We start from the raw sequence: 20,515 nt of genomic DNA, 5'->3' as shown, positions 1-20,515 counted from the left end.
TCTCTATTTTCTTCCAGAATAGTGTTTTTGTTGGTTTAGTTATCTTACCAGGGATTTAAAACTTAAGGTTAACCACAGGTGCAGGAAAGTTGATGGTCTGTAGATGTTGCAGGAGATGAAGTAGGAAGGTGCACAACGTGATTTATTTTTAAGTTAACACATTGTTATATCATGATTTTATTTGTCATTAATCATTAAAAGCCTCTGTAAGAAAATAACTCTTTATTTCAGTATTTTTTTAAAGCTATATGGAGCCATGGCAAAGGACTCAAAGAGCCACATGAGGCTCCAGAGCCGCAGGTTGCAGACCCCTGGTTTAATGCATCTGGTAACGATCGGTCACATTTCTGGACGGAGCTCGCAGTGGTGAAGCAAAACAATCCGGAGCTACTTCCGGTTTACTGAACAGCTCGTGTTGTAACTCCGTTCACTCCAATGGTTCGTTTTTTTTGAGCAATGGCGGTTCATGGAGCCTCAAATCGTTCCCCGGAAGTGAGAAGTTTACTATTGCAGCCCATGAAGCTGGAGCGGATTAGAAAGTTTGTAATGCACTTTTGAACGATAAAACATTTAAATAATCATATAGGATATTACTATTATTATCAGCATATCTAAACTCATTAACGTGTGCATTATTAGCTAATTATTAATACAATATTAACATAATACATTGTACTGTATATGTGTTCATATGACGGTGTACTATATAAATATTGTAAATCAATGCAGTTATTGACAACAAATTACCTAAAATTCCAATTATGTCACCCGGAATCAATGGATTCAAATTGCCCGCTTACTACTTCCGGGAACTATTTGAGTTTATTTCAAACTTCCGTTGTCGCAACTGTGTAGTCATTTTAATATTAGCACAGCAACGGGTCCGGAACGCGATACTCTACGTTTAATATGGTGTAATAGCTTGAGGGTATCTTTTAGCACTGTTGCTAATATTAGCAATGATGACACTACAGTGTTTGCCCGCATTAACAGGTTTATCACACGTAGGTGTAGAGCCTGGGTTGTAAAGCTCACAGTTAGCTAGTTGTAAACTCAGACAGCACTCCGTGTGATGATGCAGTTTGGGGCAGTGTTGTTGGGGTGAGGACTTCTGTGGGTGTGTGTAGTAGTCATGCATCACGTCAGGAGTGTGTTGCTCAAAAACACAACTTATCCCTCGTAGCGGAGCTCGTTGCTCGGGGCTTTCCTTCACCATGCCCGGGATGGTGGTGTTCGGGCGGCGCTGGGGAATCGCCAGCGATGCCCTGGTGTTCCCTGGTTTTGTGGAGCTCTTCTTCAGAGTCCTGTGGTGAGCTATGGACCTTCAGTCCCTGTCTGTCATTCACTGACATGGTTCTGCTGTGTTTGCTGCAGGTGGATCGGGACCATGGTTCTCCTGACTTACCACAAAGGTCAGTTCGACTGTAACGGGAGTGGCCTCCTCCACAGCTACCTGGTGGGACTACTGGTCGTACTGGCCCTCATCATATTATCACTGTGTGCCATCATCTACATCAGTGCCCAAGGTAGACTAATATTCATTTTAAGGGTGGTTGATCATCACAATGTCCTGATTCGATTCCGATTATTCAAGTCTCGATTTTAGATGATTACTGATTATTGATCTTCCATGTAACTATGTAACACTTGACTTCTCTTTTGAGTAACACTTCACACAGTAGGGCTGGGCGATTTTGCCTTTAAAAAGAAATAAATAAATCTCCGATTTTTAAAGAAAAATTCAAGTTTGGATTCGATTTTCGATTTATTTATTTATTTATTTATTTATTTATTTATTTTTCAGTGCACTTAAAAATAACTGCAGACATCAGATGTATTGTCAAAAGTGCAACTTTATTGCTGTGATTGTCCTCAAGAATTAAAATGTATAGAACAATTCTAAAATAAAAAGTAAATGAGGCTCTGTCATTCAACAATTTCAAGCTTTAACCCAGGTTTAAGCAAAAGTGTAACAGCGCCTTCACAGTAGCTTAAATTTTAAGAAATAACATAACTACATATTCTATAACATAATATTACAATAAAAAATAATAATAAACTCTTCTCTTAGCATCTCAGCATAGTGTGAATAAAAATGAAGCATGCCTGTAGCACACATATAGCCTACTCAAAGGGTAAACAAATGTAAACAAAGAGGGGGCAGGCTCACATTGCTATGGTAACCTACAAGGACAGAACGTGAAAAAGTCTGAAAAAACCGTGCTTTAAAAAAAAAAAAATTGCTAAATAAAAACAGTTTTTATCTACAAATTCGATAAATCGATTTTTTTTTTTGCCCAGCCCTACTTCACAGCACCTTTATTATTGTATAGTGCAGGGGTTCTCAACTGGTCTCACCCTGGGACCCACATTTTGCCACAGTCGTTAAATCACGACCCATTTTTTTTAAATTTTTTTTTTACGTTATGACAACCAAATTTTATTTTGCAAATATACCTCTTGAAAACACATATATAAAATATTCTAAAAACATAATCTATATATTTTCCTGTGCAACATGCATTTCACAGCATGCCTGTCAAAATAAACGTTTCTTTCAAAATAAAAGACAAGTCCAACATGAGACATTAAGTATTTATTTTTTTAACCAGCTGTTCGTGACCCACCCAGTACAGGTCGGCGACCCACTTTTGGGTTCCGAACTACCAGTTGAGAATCGCTGCTGTAGTGTAATTGAAACATTCAAATTCGGACTACTCTACCGGTTTCTATTACAATAAAATAAAATGTAAATAATCGATTTTTGGAAATTTAAGAAAAAATAATAAAATCGTGATTATTCAATCATCAAGTTTTTTTCACCAGCCCAATTGTCTTTTCTGTCAACATGTAACAGTATGTAAACATGGATGCTCATCTTTTTAAATTAAAATTTCCTCCAAAACTTGAATAAATTCAATCAATCTAACTAAAATCATCATTAATCATGTTATTAACATTACTGTAACGGGAACAATAAAACATCTTTTTTGTTCTTATTGAGGCTGTCAGACTTGCAACCATCTTCATATTAACACAAATACTTTTAAATACAATTTCACCTTATACATGTGCAAAACTTACATTGCAAATAAATCAATTTTTCAGTATTTAATGAACTATGGATGGCAACTAGCCTGTGGCTACAATCTGGCACATTTACATGTTTATGTCCATTAATGTGCACTGTCCCCTGTAACAAATAAATGAATGGTCCCATAATCATTCGCACTTTAAAGGCTTCTAAGAAATTTCAAGCACTCTGCTGTGCTGTTTTATAATCAAAACTGAAACTGAAACAGAAGTTCCTCCTTGAGTTTTGGCCTCTTCCAGCACAGTAACTGTAAACTTGTCTTTATGTGCGTATAGATGAATAATAAATAAACTTATGACTAGAGCATGTAATACACAAAGTTGTAGAACCAGCTAAAAAAAGCTGAACATGGGGATTAATCAGTTTTTTCAAACTGAACTAGAATCAGTATATTATTAATCCGGAATATCCACAAAATCTAATCACTCTTTCTTTTTTCCTATTTCAGATATTTCCTGAAAATGTCATCAAAATCTGTTTATTAGTTTTTGAGTTAGAATGCTCTTAGCTAAATAGATAAATCATAAATTAACACCAGTAAAAACTTAACCTCCCTGGCTCGAGGTAATAAACTGTAACTGTTACCTCAGACATTGTTATTATTATTGGATTATTGCTAATTATTTTCCTTTTTACAGAGTAAGACAAATTAAGTGTATGAAGTGCTGTTCCTGTTAGAAATCGTTTTAGTTTTTGCATGATTTGTGTTCCAAATGCCTGACTCTGACATAATTGATGTGTTTTATACAAACACACGTAGCAGTGTGAAAGGAGAAGATCATTGGTGATGAAATCTGGATCTTCCCTTAGCGTGTAATACAGGAAGTTTAGCTGCAAGACAGTTCTGGCTCCAACAAATGATGCATGTTTCTAAAAACGCGTCAGCCACCATGCGTACTGCTATGCAGGTACACGTCTGTTCTTGTACATGACTAAACTGCACAGGAAGTGAAGTGTTGAACAGTTTGATTTGAAGTTAAACACAACGGTGTCAATAGATGTGACATTTCCCAAAAGAAAATCACATTTTTGAACAGTCTCAGTTCTTAGATCCTGTTTTTTTAAAAGACATTTTGTGCATCAAGTAATATTATTAGCTTAAAAAAAGTCATTTAATAGTGTGTATGTTTTTATTTCTGTGTCAGGCACAATCATGAACCCAGGCCCACGGCGCTCCATGCCTGCGCTGGTGTACGTACGAGCTGTGCTCTACATCCCTGAGCTGGTGTGGGCCTGCCTGGGAGCCATCTGGGTGTCTGATGACAGCACAGGTTGTGACCCTGCCACAGTGGGGGCTGTTATTGCCGCAGTGGTCACCAGGTAGGCCACAAAACACTCACAAAATAAACCCTTTTATTTTGGTTAAAATGTGCCTGAAGATAGGGCTGGACAATATGAACCAAAACTCATATCTCAAAATTTTTTTCTCAAAATGGCGATATACGCGCCCCAGTGATGGCACCCCCTATGTTCCGTTTTCAGCAGCGTCGGGGGATTTTCTGTAGTTTTTTCCCTTTTAATCGGTATCCTCGCAATAATTGTTGCACACTTGGACACAAAAGGGACTTCCAGGTTTTTATTCTGCATAACCAAGAAACGCGTACATCAGCCGCACCATTATTTAATACAGGCAATTTGGTCCGACTGAGGACCCCTGCAGCCACTCAGCTGCTCCAATATAAACAGTGTAGCTTCAACCAAACGTAGCGTGTAGTGACACATGAAGCTGATCGTCATGTTTCTATCTCACAACGGATGTGAATACCGTCTGGTTGAAACGTGTTCAGACTTAAAGAGACATCGGCTTCATTCGGGTCGGACGGGTTCGGGCCGTGTTCTCTCTAGGCGGGTCTTTTTTTTCGCCCCAAATAAAGCTCTATGTGTGCTTCCTCCACGTGTGTGTGTGTGTGAGTTCACGCGCGCGTCCTTCGCGTATGTGTGTGTTCCAGTATTACTGCAGGTCCCATATAATACCTCATTTAAATTTGAAAAGCGCGACTTGAATCATTCTTTTGAATAAAATGTTATTTCTTGTCTCTACAGTGTGTTAGTATTTATTAGAGGAGGACATATATATATATATATATATATATATATATATATATATATATATATATATGTGTGTGTGTGTGTACCAAGCATGAGTAACTCTCTAACTATATTCATCATGACGCTTCACCAATTTAACAAATACGTTTTAGCTTTAAAGTAAGACTGGAACAAAGATAAAAAAATTAAAAAAAAACAACAAAAAACCCAAACTTTAGCTTTACTTCACTAAATTTGGCCTTTTCAAAGTTATACATTTCAAAATTTTTCTGCACCAGTGACGCTCACTTGCGTGCCACGCGATTTTGCTGATGCAAAATGCCACACAGTAATATTTATTAGCCAACAGCTGCACAAAATGTGCTACTTTTGGCTTTTTCTCCTAAAGGGACAGCACGTGTGAGTGAGTTCTGCAGTGTGGCTTGTTTCGGGGAAGGTCTGGGTTAAGACACACCCCTTAATCATCTAACTGAGCTTTTCATGTTGTTCCGAGAAGTAGCAAAAGCAACGACTCCTAAAATCAGTATTTTGATACAAAATAAGCTATAAAATCTATATTAAATTGTAAAAGACACTGTTTTACTGTACTCTATTAATCATATTAAATACTTTTATGATGTTATTTTGAACTGTGTGATTGTATGAATAAAAACAAGTTTAAAAAAATAGATATATTTCTATATTGGCGATTTTGTCATTTTCTATATCGCCAAAATAGAAAACTCAATATATCTTGAATCACGAAATATTGCCCAGCTCTACTTTAAGAGCTTTTTCCCCAACAGCTGGATCATCATGCTGTTCACGGCGTTGGGCGTGGTCTTTGTCTTTGACCCGCTGGGTAGCCCCCGCCTCCAGCCCGACGCCCAGGAGCCACTGGGAGTTCGCCACATGGAGAGCAGCGGGGGCACCCAGTTCCTGTCCACAGCGCGCTCGCTGGCAGCGAAGGTGTGGGAGTGTCGTCTGCGACTGATGTGCTGCTGTCTGCCTCAGGACGAGAACAGCCAGGCCACGTTCTCCAGCATCGCCAAGCTTTTCAGTGGTTTCTTCTCCGTAAGCTGCTCACCATCATCACATACAGCAGATTAGTTCCATTAACCCATATCTTATAATCTGTGTACTGTTGGTTTTTTGGTTATTCTGTTATAAAACTAAATCAAAATAACAAATAAACAGTGTAATTATTTTATTTATTTTATAGAAATACAGAAAAATTAAAAAACAGACAAGCAGCGTTTTCTTGTTTTAAAATTAAATCTTGTTCTGTTTTTGTGATAGTTGGAAACTAGGACGAGAACTTCATTATTTAAGCTCACTACACAGAGGGGACCCACAAAGGGGGGCGGACTTTTACTCCTGGACAAAAAAGGAGCAACGCATAAGTCACATTACTGATGAACTGGTGAATAAAAACGTTAATACATACATATACAGTATATATATATATATATATATATGTGTTTTTAAATGGATGTTGCGTAAAGCACACACATGATATATGATTAAAGGAACCAGAGGTGGTGTAATGAATCTACTGGTGCTCCTCGTTTATTGCGATCAACTTCCGTCTGTGTTGATGGCTGCCGTTAGTGGTTAGCGGTATTAAAACGCGCAAAAAATATATTTTGACAACATATAAATATCACTTTTTGCAAAAGTGTCAAATGGTAGAAGTTCAAACATCTATTGTTCCTCACACCAGCCTCTCAGTCGATAGTCAAGGTAAGTTAAATTTATTTGTATAGCGCATTTCATACACAAGGCAACTCAATGTGCTTCACATGATCAAAAAGTGCAACAGAAAACATTCAACAGCTTAAAAATCTGTAAGAACAACAAACAACATGACCCAAAATCTCCCTCTCAGTCATACACAGAAGAGAAAAAGAAAAGCCTCTAACTTTGATTTAAAATGTTCACATGTGATGCTGACTTCAGCTTTGCGGGCAGTTTGTTCCACTTCTTTGCAGCATAACAACTAAAAACAGCTTCACCTGTTTATTTGGATACTATTTGGATTGTATCACCATAAAACCGGAGCAGGACCAGAAATCTGCTGAGATATATAAGTCCTATAAAATATGTAATAAGTTGTATAAAATATGTAAATATCCAAATATCTCACAAACAGAACAAGATTTTGTTATTAATGTTTTAATCTTAAAACAGTTGTTCCTGTATTTCTGTTTTAGTTTTAAGTCAGTAAAACAAAATAACCACACCGTTTATTTTTTTTTATTTTGATTTGGTTTTAAAACAGCGTAACCAAAGAACGAACACGTAGGATGGAAGAAAGAAGTACAAAGTTGAGTTGTTTGTCCTTCTTTTCTTATGGGGGCACTGGTTCAAGCTAGAGAAACATTACACAACAGACAATATCTGCTATGTTACTTTCAGGGTTGGGGTCAGTTACAATTACATATTCAATTACCCATGTTCAAATACAATTACAGCGACCAGCATTTTCCCCAATTACAATTAAATTGCAATAATTACAAATTACTTCTGAAAGTCACTTACAATTACCTTCCCAACTACTAAAGTTCAATTACAATGAATCACAATTATTGAGCCTGAAATGAATAACCTAATAAAAGTGAACCTTCCTCTTGTGTTAGCTTTCTTTTAGCATCTCTTATAATAACGGGTCCTAAATCAGCTGTAAAATACACTAAAACTAATATCTATCATATCTATTGCTTCTTAATCAATGAAAATATAGGTTTTAATGTTTCTAATGTGGGCGTCTGAGCCTTTTTTGTGTCAGTATATTTTTCAATTAAAATTTTTAAATAGTAAAATGTGGGAAAGCTTCATATGAAACGTATTTTAATAATTATTAACTACATACTGTATGTGCAGAACTGTAACATGGTTCCCTAGTTTTGCATTATATTATAATTGACAATTTTTATAGAATTTCCATACCAATTACAATTACAGTCAATTACAATTTAATTACAGTTAAGACAGCGACACATTTTTAAAATTCCCATTATAATAATGCTATAATTGTGATTAATTATCAATTACATGATTATAATTAACCCCAACCCTGGTCACTGTTGTAAAAAATTTAATCGCGTGTTTTTACTTGAGTTTCTACACTTTTTGAGTTTGCCACATTTCTCTTAAACGTTACATGCAGTCCCTGTTAGCAGACATGTTACATGATGAAATAAAGTTAATCATGAGGTTCTCCACAGCTGTGACTCATGCAAGCGTAAAGAGGAGGTCAACCAACTTCTTTTGCCCGTTTGTGAGAATTCTTAGGCCTCACGTTCACATACCCAGAGTTCCTACTTCCTGTTATGATGCTGCACTGTCACAGTTACTGGTGTTGGTGGGAGAAGCTTCACTGTGGAGGAAAGTTAGGACGTGTTTTGAATTGTAGTTTAAATAATAATATATATATAGAAACATTAGATTACATTTGAAGAAGGTGGGCTGTCCTCCATTTTTCTACTCGCATTTCCATCATCATCCATATGTGTGACATTTCCTGTTGAGAAAACCAAATAGGACATGGTCAAGGGTGGTAACAATGCATTTAATTGTGATATAATCTAAGTTTTTAGTATAAAACTGAGTCATAATTAACCAGTTCTCCCTTTGTTTTCCTGTCCCAGGACACAGATCTGGTTCCCAGTGACATAGCTGCTGGTTTGGCCCTGCTTCACCAGGAGCATGACAAGATGGAGCAGAGCAGAGACCCAGATATGGTCGTCCCTCACAGCCCTTCATCACCAATCGTAGGTGTCTTACATGCAGCCCATCTCGGTGTGAATGGGAGTAATGGGAACAACGTTTGTGCTTCTCGTTTTTGATTCAAAGGAGGAGGATTTGGAGGCGGAGTTAGAGAAAGCAGCTCATTTTATGAAGTTTGCTGCAGCAGCGTATGGGTGGCCACTTTACATCTACTCCAACCTGCTTTCTGGACCATGCAAACTCTGTGGTAACTGGTAAGGCCTGTGCCTGTGTTGCATGTATTCCAACTAGAGTCAATTTAACTGAGTCACGGCCAACGGTAGCGACAGGTTCAAGACACATATTTATAAATGATAATCGGGTCGGACTCAGTCACACTAGCGCTATAAAGCATTAAACATTTAAAATGTAAACAGGTTTTTACGTAGGAAGCAAAGGACCGGATTCTCTTGTTCTCCACACAAACATTTTACAATTTCTTTTTAACTTTTAATAAACGATAAATAACCTTCCAAACAAAAGCCTGCAAAGAGTTCCCTTTATGAACAGTTACAAATAAGCAAAAGGAATTAAAAGATATTTAAGAGTAACTAAATCTAGTGTTGCAGTAGTAAATTTTAAAGGTCTTGTCTCGGACTCGGGCTGCCCGGACTCGGGATTTTCCCTCAAGATCGTTCGAGACCAGCACTAATTCCTGCTATTTTTAACCTTTTTTATAATGTTATAATAACAAGAAGAACGGGATAAAACAATCCTTTATTCATTCTTTAACCCACCCCGTATAATTACCGCAACCTTCCTTATTGCGACTGAGTGACGTGTGTGACACACTCGTGTGTGTTTGGCTACGGTGTCAGTTTGGACCACGGAGCGGAAGGGAGATATGAACTAATCACTGGTAAAAATTCCAGTAAAACTCCAGAAAACAATCACCAGGAATAAATATTATCTCCCTGGTAAAGACAGTAGCTCTAACAACTGGTAAAATTATAAACTGATGATATTACAGCCTGTGCAGCAGTACGGGGACGCATTTACTCTGCCTCTGGGTCCTAGTGCTTGCCGGCCGGTGAAGCCTGTTCCATTTACTGAGGTCCGTGTGTGTTTAATAAGTCCGTGTGTGTCCGTGTGAAAGTCCACGTTTATGCCTCTGTTCATCCACTCTTTTCATTATATCCATGTCTTTTAAAGCTTTTATTAAATAGTGTCGGCTGTAGTCCGGGCCGCTGCCATCTTGGATTATGTCGTCACCAGCGCGTCATCACCGCAAGTCGCACAAGCACAGAATCTAGTCAATTTTCTTTTTAAAGTGGTGTTTTTTGTGGCTTTAGACTCTTAACTACATTTATGTATATAATATGTCCCCTACAATATAAACAGGTTCACAATATAACATTTTTTTATAGTTTCTGTTTCCACTGTTTCCAGAATAATAATAATCTTCTCAACAAGAACTATTGATTGATTTGTCACGAGTTTGTTTTATTTAGTTTCACATCAACCTGTAGCTCTTTGTTTTTTACACTGATGACAACTTGTTTGTCGTTTTATTTCAGCAAGTTTCACTTTTACAGTTACAGTTGGGGACCTTTGTAATTGAATATCCTAGTTATATTACAGCAACCAAATTAAACTGTATCAACTAAGTGAATTAATAAAAATGGCCTGTGTAAAGGCTTTTTCAAACTAAAAAATTATCTTGTGAAATCTGTGACCTGTTGACCTGCATCGAGAATCATTATTTCTTGGCAGAAATACTTTTAAACACTTGCTGTACATTCAGCTGACATAAAAATCTTGTTTTCAAATATGTAGAATAATTGTGAATTTATCAGTAGCAGTAGTAGTTTTAATATTTTAGTTATTTTTTTGCAGGCGCCTTTTTTGTCCGTCAAATGTATTTAAAATAAACTAAAATTAAAGAGAGAATGTTATGTACCTGTCGAACCTTGTCATAATTTTATTTATTTATATATTTTTTTAAATTGAAAAAAAAAAATGTTTATGGTCTTTGTCTTGGTCTCGGCTTATCTCGGTCTTGGTCTTGGTCTTGACTCGGTGTCTTGGTCTCGGTGCATTCTGGTCTCGGGCAAGTCTTGGTCTCGGATAGTGTGGTCTTGAACACAACACTAACTAAATCCCAAAACCGCTTTTTATGCTGAATCCAAATGTATTTGGGTATAAAGTAGTACTGTTGATTGATTCTGGTCCAACGCTCAACATTTTAGTCAAAATATTTCAATTTGGCATATTAGTTGTAAAATGTCAGAGTGACTGCCCTCTATGGGTTGAAACCCAGCTATTACAATTGATTTTTTGCTATTGGCTTAGAACAAGATCATGTGACATTTTGGGACAGTCTTGCATCACAAACAAGCACTGTTAGCCCCGCCCCTTTTATAAAAACTAGCACCTGTGTGATCTGTGGTGAGTAGGTTGGATTGACAGAAAAGTGAATCGAGAGGTATAGTGACTAATGAGTAGCTAGTTAGCATAGCATAGCATAGCATAGGTTGTTCATTGGAGATTTTATAGTATAAACTGGGTGTAACTTACCTGCTCCAGGAGCCCCGCCCATAATCATGGCATTATTTGAATTTCCCTCCTAGTGGTGGGTCAGGAGAAAGCAGGGGTTTAGTTACTTTTTAAATAAGAACAAATGAACAACAAATATCACAAGCAGACAGATGGACGTTGGAAGAATATTTTTTTTCTCTTGTTTGGTAACTTTGTATCTGCCTTTATTTTCACCTCTGCGTTCATTTGCGTCTGAACAGCTGCAGGAGTCGTCCGGCCGAGACTGAGATGGTTGGAGACGACCTGGGCTGCCACTTCTCCTCCATCCTGCAGATCACTGGGCTACAGTACAGAGACTTTATCCACGTCAGCTTCCACAACCAGGCAGGAACACACACACGCACGCACCAGGATTGGGGTCAATTGTAGTTGTAATTGTGTAACAAGCAATTATGATGTAATTATAATTGTAATTGAAAAATCTTTTTGCTGTTTTAATCATAATTAAATTGTAATTGAGTTTATTGACTTTGTAATTGTAATTGGCATGGAAATTTGAAAATTAAAAACTGTCATTTACAATTCAATTAAACAAAAAATTGGGGGAATCATTTTACAGTTCTTACACATATGTAGTTAATAATTCCAAGTTTTCCCACTACCATTTAAAAAAAAAAACAAAACCCAATGAAATCAAGGGTTATACTGACATGAAAAAAGGCTCAGACACCCATACCAAAAATATGAAAACCTATGTTTTCATGGTTTAGAAAGCCTAACAAGGTAACCAAGAGATGAAAAACAAATTAGATGATAGATAATATTTGTAGCGTATTTTACAGCTGATTTAAGACATGGGTCAAAACTGACCTGTTATCATTAGAGATGCTAACAGAAAGCTAACACAAGAGAAATACTACGTTTTCTGAGAACGTATTTGTAATTAACTTACAGGGGAGAGCGATAATTGTAATTTAAGTTGTAATTGGAAAAAATGCTGGTCACCGTAATTGTAATTGAGTAATAATTGAACTTGGATATTTGAAGACATCATTGTAATGGAAAAATGTAATTGACCCCAATCCTGACACACACATACACACACTGCTGGTGTATCTTATACCCTTTCTCATGTGTTGTGTTGCAGATCTATGAGATACCTTTCTTTGTGGCTCTGGATCACAGGAGGGAGGCGGTGTTGGTGGCAGTCAGAGGAACTCTGTCCCTGAAGGTGAATGGATGGGTTTTTTGAGTGTTCCCTGTAGATCTAGGCCATGGAGGTGACTTCCCTAAGGCCAGCCCTCACTAGTTAGTTTTGCATTATCATGGTTGCCCATCTTTAATGTGTTTGGGACTTGTTTTTTTTTTTTTCTACAGTGAATTTGCAAAAATACAAGAAGCAAAGCCCATAGTTTGACTGCACTTAGTGTTTGATTGTTGCAAGTCTGTACGGCAGGATGAGTTTAGCCTACTTCTTTCTATTTCTGTAATCTTTTGTGTTTGAATAAGCGGCTAATTAAATAGTTAAACCTTTTGTGAGGGCAGTGATGATAGACCTGACAGAAAAAGAAGACAGGGAGTTAAATGTAGTATAGTGTTGTATTCAAGACCACACTATCCAAGAGTTGCTTGAGACCAGAATGCACCAAGACAAGCCCAAGACTTTCGGGCCCAGAGATAGACAAGACCAAGACCATAAAATTCAATTTTAAAAACCATGACATGGTTGAACAGTTTGAGAGAATTCTCTTTTTATTATTCCCCGCCACCAAGTGTGGAAGTGGGATATAGGTTTGAGCTCCGTCCGTGCGTCCGAGTTAAAGGGGACAGCTTTTTTCAAAGACTGTTTAAGATACGATAACCAAATTTGGTGTGTGGCTTCAGGGTAGCAATACCTTGATGGAGTTCGAAAATGAGAAGCACACAATTTTTTTTTGGAGTTGTTGCACTTGTTCCGTTTTTTTACTCTGTTCGAGGTATCTTCAAAGGGGACAGCTTTTCTCAGAAACTGTTTAAGATACGATAACCAGATTTGGTGTGTGGCTTCGGGGTATCAATACCTCGATGGAGTTCGAAAGTGAGAAGTTTGCAGTTATTGTTCCCGGACTTATTGCCCTTGTTTCATTTTTCTTTACTCTTTTCGAGGTATCTTCAAAGGGGACAGCTTTTCTTAGAAACCGTTAAAGATAGATATTTTATATTCTGATGCGATAACATTTTCTAAGTTAGATTTAGGGCATTTAGGAAAAGGTAGTGAGTTATAATGAGAACCAATCTGGCGGGGGATGTTGATGACCTTGTTTTTTTATTTCAGTTTTCTTTTTAAATACATTTGACTGACAAAACATTTTCAAAGCACAACATGAAAAATCTCAAACCCTGACCAATTGTTTCAACTAAATTCTTGCAAAAAAAAAAAAGGAAATCCTGGTATGCATTTAATAACCACTGATAAGTGCAGAATTATTTTAAAAAATTAAAATGAGATGTTTATTTGTCAGGTGAATTATAATAATAAGAATAATGGCTTGGATTTGTATTGCGCAGTTTTCGAGAGGACTGAACCACCGCGTACAAAAACCATTTTTCATTCACACCAGTCACTCATAACGAATGAGGCCTAAAAGAAGTGTTCCGAGGAATTTCTGACTAGAAATAAGATGGACTGATAACCCTGTTTTTGCAGGTTTTTCATACAAAGAGGTCAGAGCACATTACTCCAGTTTTAAGTCTTTCCACTGGCTCTGAGTTAGTCTCAGAATAGACTTTAAAGTTGTCAATTTACAACATGAATTAATGCTTCCCCTTATTATCACATTAATGAAGTTGATGAATAGTTGGTCTCAACTGGTCGAGACGGAAAATCCTGAGTCCTGCCGGACTGAGAGCAAAACAAGTGTGCTACAACACTAGTTAAATGTAATTTGTGCTCAAGACGAACGTGTCAGTTCTCAGTGGAATCAATATCTGGTGTGTGTCCTGCAGGACGTGCTCACAGACCTGTCGGCTGAGTGTGAGAACCTGCCCATAGAAGGAGTGTCTGGAGCCTGCTATGCCCACAAAGTGAGTATGTGTGTGTGTCTGTGTCTATGTGTGTGTGTCCTTGTTGTGTGTAACTACCCATTTTTTCTCCTGCAGGGCATTAGCCAGGCTGCTAATTACGTCTATAAGAAGCTTATTAACGACGGTATCCTGAACCAGGCCTTTTCCATCGTTCCGGTAAGAAATAAATCTCATCGTGTCACTTTGTTGTTTTTTATCATGTGTTTTCTAATGCCTCTTATGATGTGTTGATTGTGGAACTTAAAGCAGTGTTTTTCTCCTTTGACTGCAGGAGTACAAACTAGTGATCACAGGTCACAGTCTGGGTGCTGGCACAGCCTCAGTGCTCGCCGTCCTCCTGCACAGCCACTTCCCCTCCCTGCAGTGCTACTCCTTCTCTCCACCAGGGGGGCTCCTAAGGTAAGGCTGCCAGTATCATTGGTGAACAGGTGTATGCTTAGGGCTCAGAACGCCTTTAGCTTTGGATAAGGATGTGATAATATACAAAGGTGGCGATACAATTAAGCGTGCTTTTATTTGACTTCATCTCTGGACATGCTTATATACTTACTCTGGGTATGAGTGTTTCAACTCAAGTCAATAAAAAATATAAAACAAACCATAGCATAAAAATGACAGTTTTTTTTGTCTTAATTAAAGCAGAACTAAGTAATTTTTTCACCTTAATAAATAATTTTCGTGGTCCCTGTGAGGGTAATACAAGTGTTTATGGGGTGATTGGGGGGTCTTTCATTTCTCCCTGCTGTCTCTGGCCAGAAAACCGCACTTGCAACTTTTCCTGCCTCCGACCCGATGGCAAAACGTACTGCTTTACGGTAGCCCAATACAAGATTATGACCGGTCCCTTGGCTGCACACGGTTGTCTACAAATTCACTTTTTTCAAACTTATATCATGGCAGAGCCAGCAAAAAAAAGGCAGAGAAGACCTTTGTCCGAGGAACGGAGCAACTCCATGCAGTGACAGCTCAGCAGCAACACACAGCAATCACACACACTGTCGTTGCGCCAACAGGCACGCACACACACTTTATTTTACTTGTCTCTCTTCCTCATACTGTTCACATGGTCACATGGGACTATACGTGTGAAAGCACCCTCAGTGTCACTGTTGCATTAGGATTTTTCAGTGATCGGTTGCTACCGTCTTGGGCGAGCAAAGGTGCGTATGTAGCTGTAGGGTGGGGTGAGGGGTGTGGAGTGTTTACGACAGTGACATAACCAAAAGGGACCTTTAGGGGGAGCGCTGAGTGCAGGCTACTTAGTTCTGCTTTAATGTCCACTCTGCAAATACAACACACAAACAGAGCTAAGCATCAAATTAAAACCAAATCATGTCGACATGATCAATTATCGTCATCTGTAGGAACACTTAGAGCAGGGGTCACCAACCTTTTTAAAACTGTGAGCTACTTCATAGGTACTGTATAGTCCAAAGGGCTACGAGCTAGAAAAGAGCTTCTTAAATTCTACATTTTCATGGTTTCACTTTAGTTGGAGGGTAAGATAATAAGGAAGGCTAGCAGTAAAGTAAGGGAGAAAATGTTTAAGTTTTAACACGAAACACTTTATTTCTCCTAATTTATTCAATTGTTTCATTTTCTACATTTCCTAGAAAATGTAAATGTTGCTATTTTAATAGCTACAAACAAACATGTACAATTTGTAAAATACACCTTGCGTTTTTTTTCAAATACATTTTATTTATATCATATTAATATATATAACATACCACAACCCATACACAAAATCTGCTGCATTTAAAAATATTTGGCACAATGTTTCAGTGAAAATAAACATTTAAAGATTAACTTAATCACGTGCAACAGTATTTAACGCTACTAAGTATTAACTACATCTGTCATATGTATTTATCTTTTTGAGTTTGAATCATGGAAAGGAAATCAGATTTTAGATTGAGCTTATTGGTAACTAGAGCTACTGAGGGTCCCTCACATGGTACATGAGGGCTACCTGGGGCCTGCGGGCACCGTTTTGGTGACCCCTGACTTAGACTCACTCGTAGCCCCCTATGACTAATTCTTCTCTATTGTGTTACAAGTTATTTGTTTTAAAATGTCTTCAATTATTATTTTTATATATACATATATTTTTGCATTATTGTGAGTAAATGTGGGGATTATCATACACAGTTGAACTGTACATAGCCGTCTTTGCTGTGTCATGGTAACATGTGATGTCCTCTGTAGCTGAGCTGTCTCCTCCTCCTCTGTGTGTGCGTGTGTGTGTGTGTGTGTGTGTGTGTGTGTGCAGTAAAGCCTTGGCCAACTACTCCAAAGACTTTGTATTGTCCGTGGTGCTGGGGAAGGATCTGGTTCCTCGGTAAGATAGAAGCTCTGGTTCCCCAATTTTGCATTTTTTTAAATTGTAAATGACAGTTTTTTATAAAAAAAAAATTCTATGCCAATTATCAGGTAATTTACGATAAAAACAGCAACTGATTTTTTCAGTTATGATTACAATTATAATTGGGTCATAATTGTAATAATTTCAATTATAATTGGCCCCAACCCTGGTACAGACGTTTAAAAGCAAAAAGGAACTTGCATGTTCTTCGTTCTTTTTCAGCCTGAGCATTCCCAACATGGAGGACCTGAAGACGAGGATTTTAAAAGTCGTTTCAAACTGCAACAAGCCCAAGGTAATAAGTGGTACACTGACACTCGTTCATTCAGACACTCATTGACGTCCATGTTTGTGTTGCAGTACCGCATCCTGCTCCAGGGATGTTGGTACGAGCTGTTTGGAGGAGAACCAGACGACTTCCCCACAGAGATGGAGAACAGGAGAGAGGAGGAGCTCAGCCAGCCGCTGCTGGGGGAGGGGTCACTGTTGATCCGCCATTCCTCGTCCTATCAGAGCCTGGCGTCGGATGACTCCCCCGCACACACCGCCACACACCTGCCGCTCTTTCTGCCCGGGCGCATTCTGCACATCACAGAGGACGGACCAGCACGGAGGTTTGTTTCACTTCACTGGGATTGAACATGTGCACCAAACAGTTATCCTGTTAGTTTTACTTTTTATTATCAAATTTTAATTTGTTAGCACACCAGCTTCATTAAAACTAACTTACATATTTGTAAACTGTAGAACAGTGTTAATTTTGACAGCCAATTTCTTAGTTTTAGTCCAACACGAGTGATCAAGAATATTTCATTGATCGGAATCACAAAAAATGTTATTTATCCCCGAGGGGTAATTAGAAAGGCAAAACAAAGAGCAGCATATTAAAAAAATTAAAAAAAAGTAATTATACACACAAACGCAGAAAACAAGGAGGTTGTATGGTAAGGTTGTGGCGGCAGGAGCTCAGTCCGTAGGGTCATGGGTTGGGAACCGGAGGGTCGCCGAGTCAAGTCCCGGTGCGGACCGAAAATGAGGAAGTTGTTCTGGTAGCTGGAGCCAGAGCACCTCTCCAGCCTTGCTGAGGTGCCCTTGAGCAAATCACAGAACCTCAACACTGCTCTGGTGTGCTTTCTTCATAGTAAAAGCAGCCCCATTCTAACATCTCTCCATTAATGCATGTCCACAGGTCCTGTTTGTGCACATGTGTGATTCAGGCCTATGTGTGAGAAGAACGTCCCTAAAAATAATAACAGAGTGTAAATCTGAATTTCCCTTCAGGGATTAATAAGGTATTTCACATTTTAAAAAAACTTAAAAAAAAAAAAAAACTGAATAACAAGGTGCAAATGAATGAAAAGGTGCAAATAATGACATTTTTTTTAAATGTGTTTGAAGATTGTTCTTGCTATATAGTTTTGATAATTACAGATCTTAAAGCAAACATGATCTGTGTAAATATTATTACTCTGTTGTTGAAAGGATTTGAAACTCAAACGGTAGGACTTGGGACGTGACTTGAGACTTGTCAGACTTGACTTGGAATTTGAGGGCAATGACTTGAGACTTATTTGTGACTTGCAAAATAAATCCTGTTGTCCAATCAAATCACTTGGTCAGAACTAACTGTTGTATAGCAGTGGTTATCGTTTGGGTTTTCAGTTCCATTGTTGAAATGAAGGAGGTTAAAAGAACTGAGTGATAATGATGAAAGAAATGGTCATGGTACAATTTTAATCACAGATATAAATTCAGATCAGATCATGCTTTACCTTCCAGTCCTTCACAGTGACTATTAAGAACTTAAAGCTGCAGTATGTACGTATTTTTTTTTTTTTTTGGGGTGGGGGGTGTCATTTGGTCAAAAACCCATCATCATTTTTGAGTATATTGTAATCCTAAGTGTTCTGAGTGCACAGTGACTCTCTGCTCCTTCTCCTGGCTCTGTAAATGAGCTTTGGAAATACAGGAGCGTGACGCTGGACTTCAGCCAATCAAAGATCTTTCTACAAACATGGAGTGATCCATGAGCTGTTTGGGAGTTACTGTTGGCTGCTCGTCAAAGGTCTATGCGCATTCACAATCTGAGAGTAGTAAAAGTCCCATGGCAGATGTTCCAGCAGAAGTCTTTAATGCAGCTTTTGGCACAGCGGTTACGCGGCAAAGCAAGAGGAAAAAGGAAGACTGAGGTGGAAAAGCAACAGAATAAAGGCACAAACGTGTTCAGGAGGAACAGACTCGGCGGAGGTTCCTCTGACTCGGTATGTGAGGTGGACTGCGCGCGATCCGCTTTCAGTCTGTGTGCAGTCCGCCCCACATACCGAGTCAGAGAGAGTGATAACAGATGGGATAAATAGCTTGTAAACCTAAGAGAAACATTATATAAAGTGGAGACAACGGACACAATTCATATGCAGTGTGGACGTGGCGTGTGTCTGCTCTGATCTGCTGGGATCGACTGTGTGTGAGGAGCAGCTGTGACTGTGAACCTCTTACTGTCCTCACAGCAGCGAGTGATACATGCTTTCATGTCTCTAACATCATAAAACTCTCTAAGAGTTAAAAGTCGCTGAGAGCTACAGTTGTGCGTGTAAGTTCCGTTCAGGAGGGGAGGAGGGAGTGTGGAGCATCTCACGATTCTACATACTGCAGCTTTAAGTTTGCGACTGTATCAGACTGTCATCATTGGTTCTTCCTCTCTCCGGCTGTTGCTCATGTCTTTGTATTTGCCCTACCACACTCAATTTATCTCTCGTTTTTCCACATTTTCAGCCAAATTTCTGATGACCATTCCAGCCCAGGATCAAACTGACTCTCACTGTTCTCCTCTCCTACAGATCCTGCTTTTCCCAGGTGCGTTACCGTGCAGAATGGTCCAACGAAATGGCTTTTCGCAGCATCGTGATCAGCCCCAGGATGCTGACTGATCACATGCCTGACATCCTGCTTCGAGCACTGAACAGTCTGAGCAGCGAGCGTCCGTATTCCCTCTGTCCGTCATCGCTGAACCTTAACGAGCACAATGTGGTCTGAGCTCCTCCTCATGGGCCCTGTGCAGACTATTGATCCTCCTGTCTGATCCCACTGCTTTGTTTACATGCCAACTTTCTCCCATACATGTGTATCAGTCTTCAGACAATTGTTTCTACTTTTCCAACATGCAACACTGAATAAAAAAACCAAAAAAACCCAGCAATGATTACTGGGCAAAGGTGTGTAAATAAATCTACACTGGCACTTTTAGATTATTTTATTTTTCGAAATAAGACTTATTTGGAGTTTGAGGAGTTGAATGCCATGATCTTTTGAATGTAAATTGTTTAAATTTTACAGTTTTACTGTGATGCGATTGTTCTCCGTTTATTTTGTCTTGTTTTTCCTGAACTTAAAGGTTTTCTTGCCTTTATTGTGTCATAAACACGTATAACCTGTCTTGTGTTAAATGTTATTAATGATAACATTAGGGTGAACAGTGCCTCAACAAAAAAGAAACAAGCAACAAGTGATTAGTGCGATGTGTATGCAAGTTGAATGTGTGCATGTTGTGTAAATTTAATCTGATACATTAATGGAGATTGTACATTTTCATTTTGTGGAGGGAAATTGTGTTTTTGCTGTGAATTGATCTTTTTTTTCCACACTATCACTGCAGTATTTGAAGTTTTATGATCAAATAATTCAAATGGTCTAATTTCATGCAAATAAAATTGTGAAAGATA

At 38.4% G+C, this 20,515-nt stretch overlaps 1 protein-coding gene across 1 annotated transcript; it reads left to right on the top strand.

Moving 5' to 3' along the window:
* Positions 1-852: 852 nt before the first annotated feature.
* On the top strand, positions 853-20,515 carry daglb (diacylglycerol lipase, beta). Its single transcript, XM_028476965.1, has 15 exons — positions 853-1,309; positions 1,375-1,526; positions 4,240-4,414; positions 5,929-6,196; positions 8,773-8,895; positions 8,978-9,105; positions 11,629-11,752; positions 12,516-12,599; positions 14,354-14,431; positions 14,507-14,587; positions 14,703-14,830; positions 16,704-16,772; positions 17,019-17,091; positions 17,157-17,410; positions 19,634-20,515. The coding sequence occupies exons 1-15, from the start codon at positions 1,215-1,217 to the stop codon at positions 19,827-19,829; spliced, it is 2,028 nt and encodes a 675-aa protein (XP_028332766.1). The 5' UTR covers positions 853-1,214; the 3' UTR covers positions 19,830-20,515.

The sequence above is a fragment of the Gouania willdenowi genome, chromosome 19, assembly GCF_900634775.1.
Source record: "Gouania willdenowi chromosome 19, fGouWil2.1, whole genome shotgun sequence".
Classification (NCBI taxonomy): Eukaryota; Metazoa; Chordata; class Actinopteri; order Blenniiformes; family Gobiesocidae; genus Gouania; species Gouania willdenowi.
This window is presented reverse-complemented; position numbering and strand designations above follow the sequence as displayed.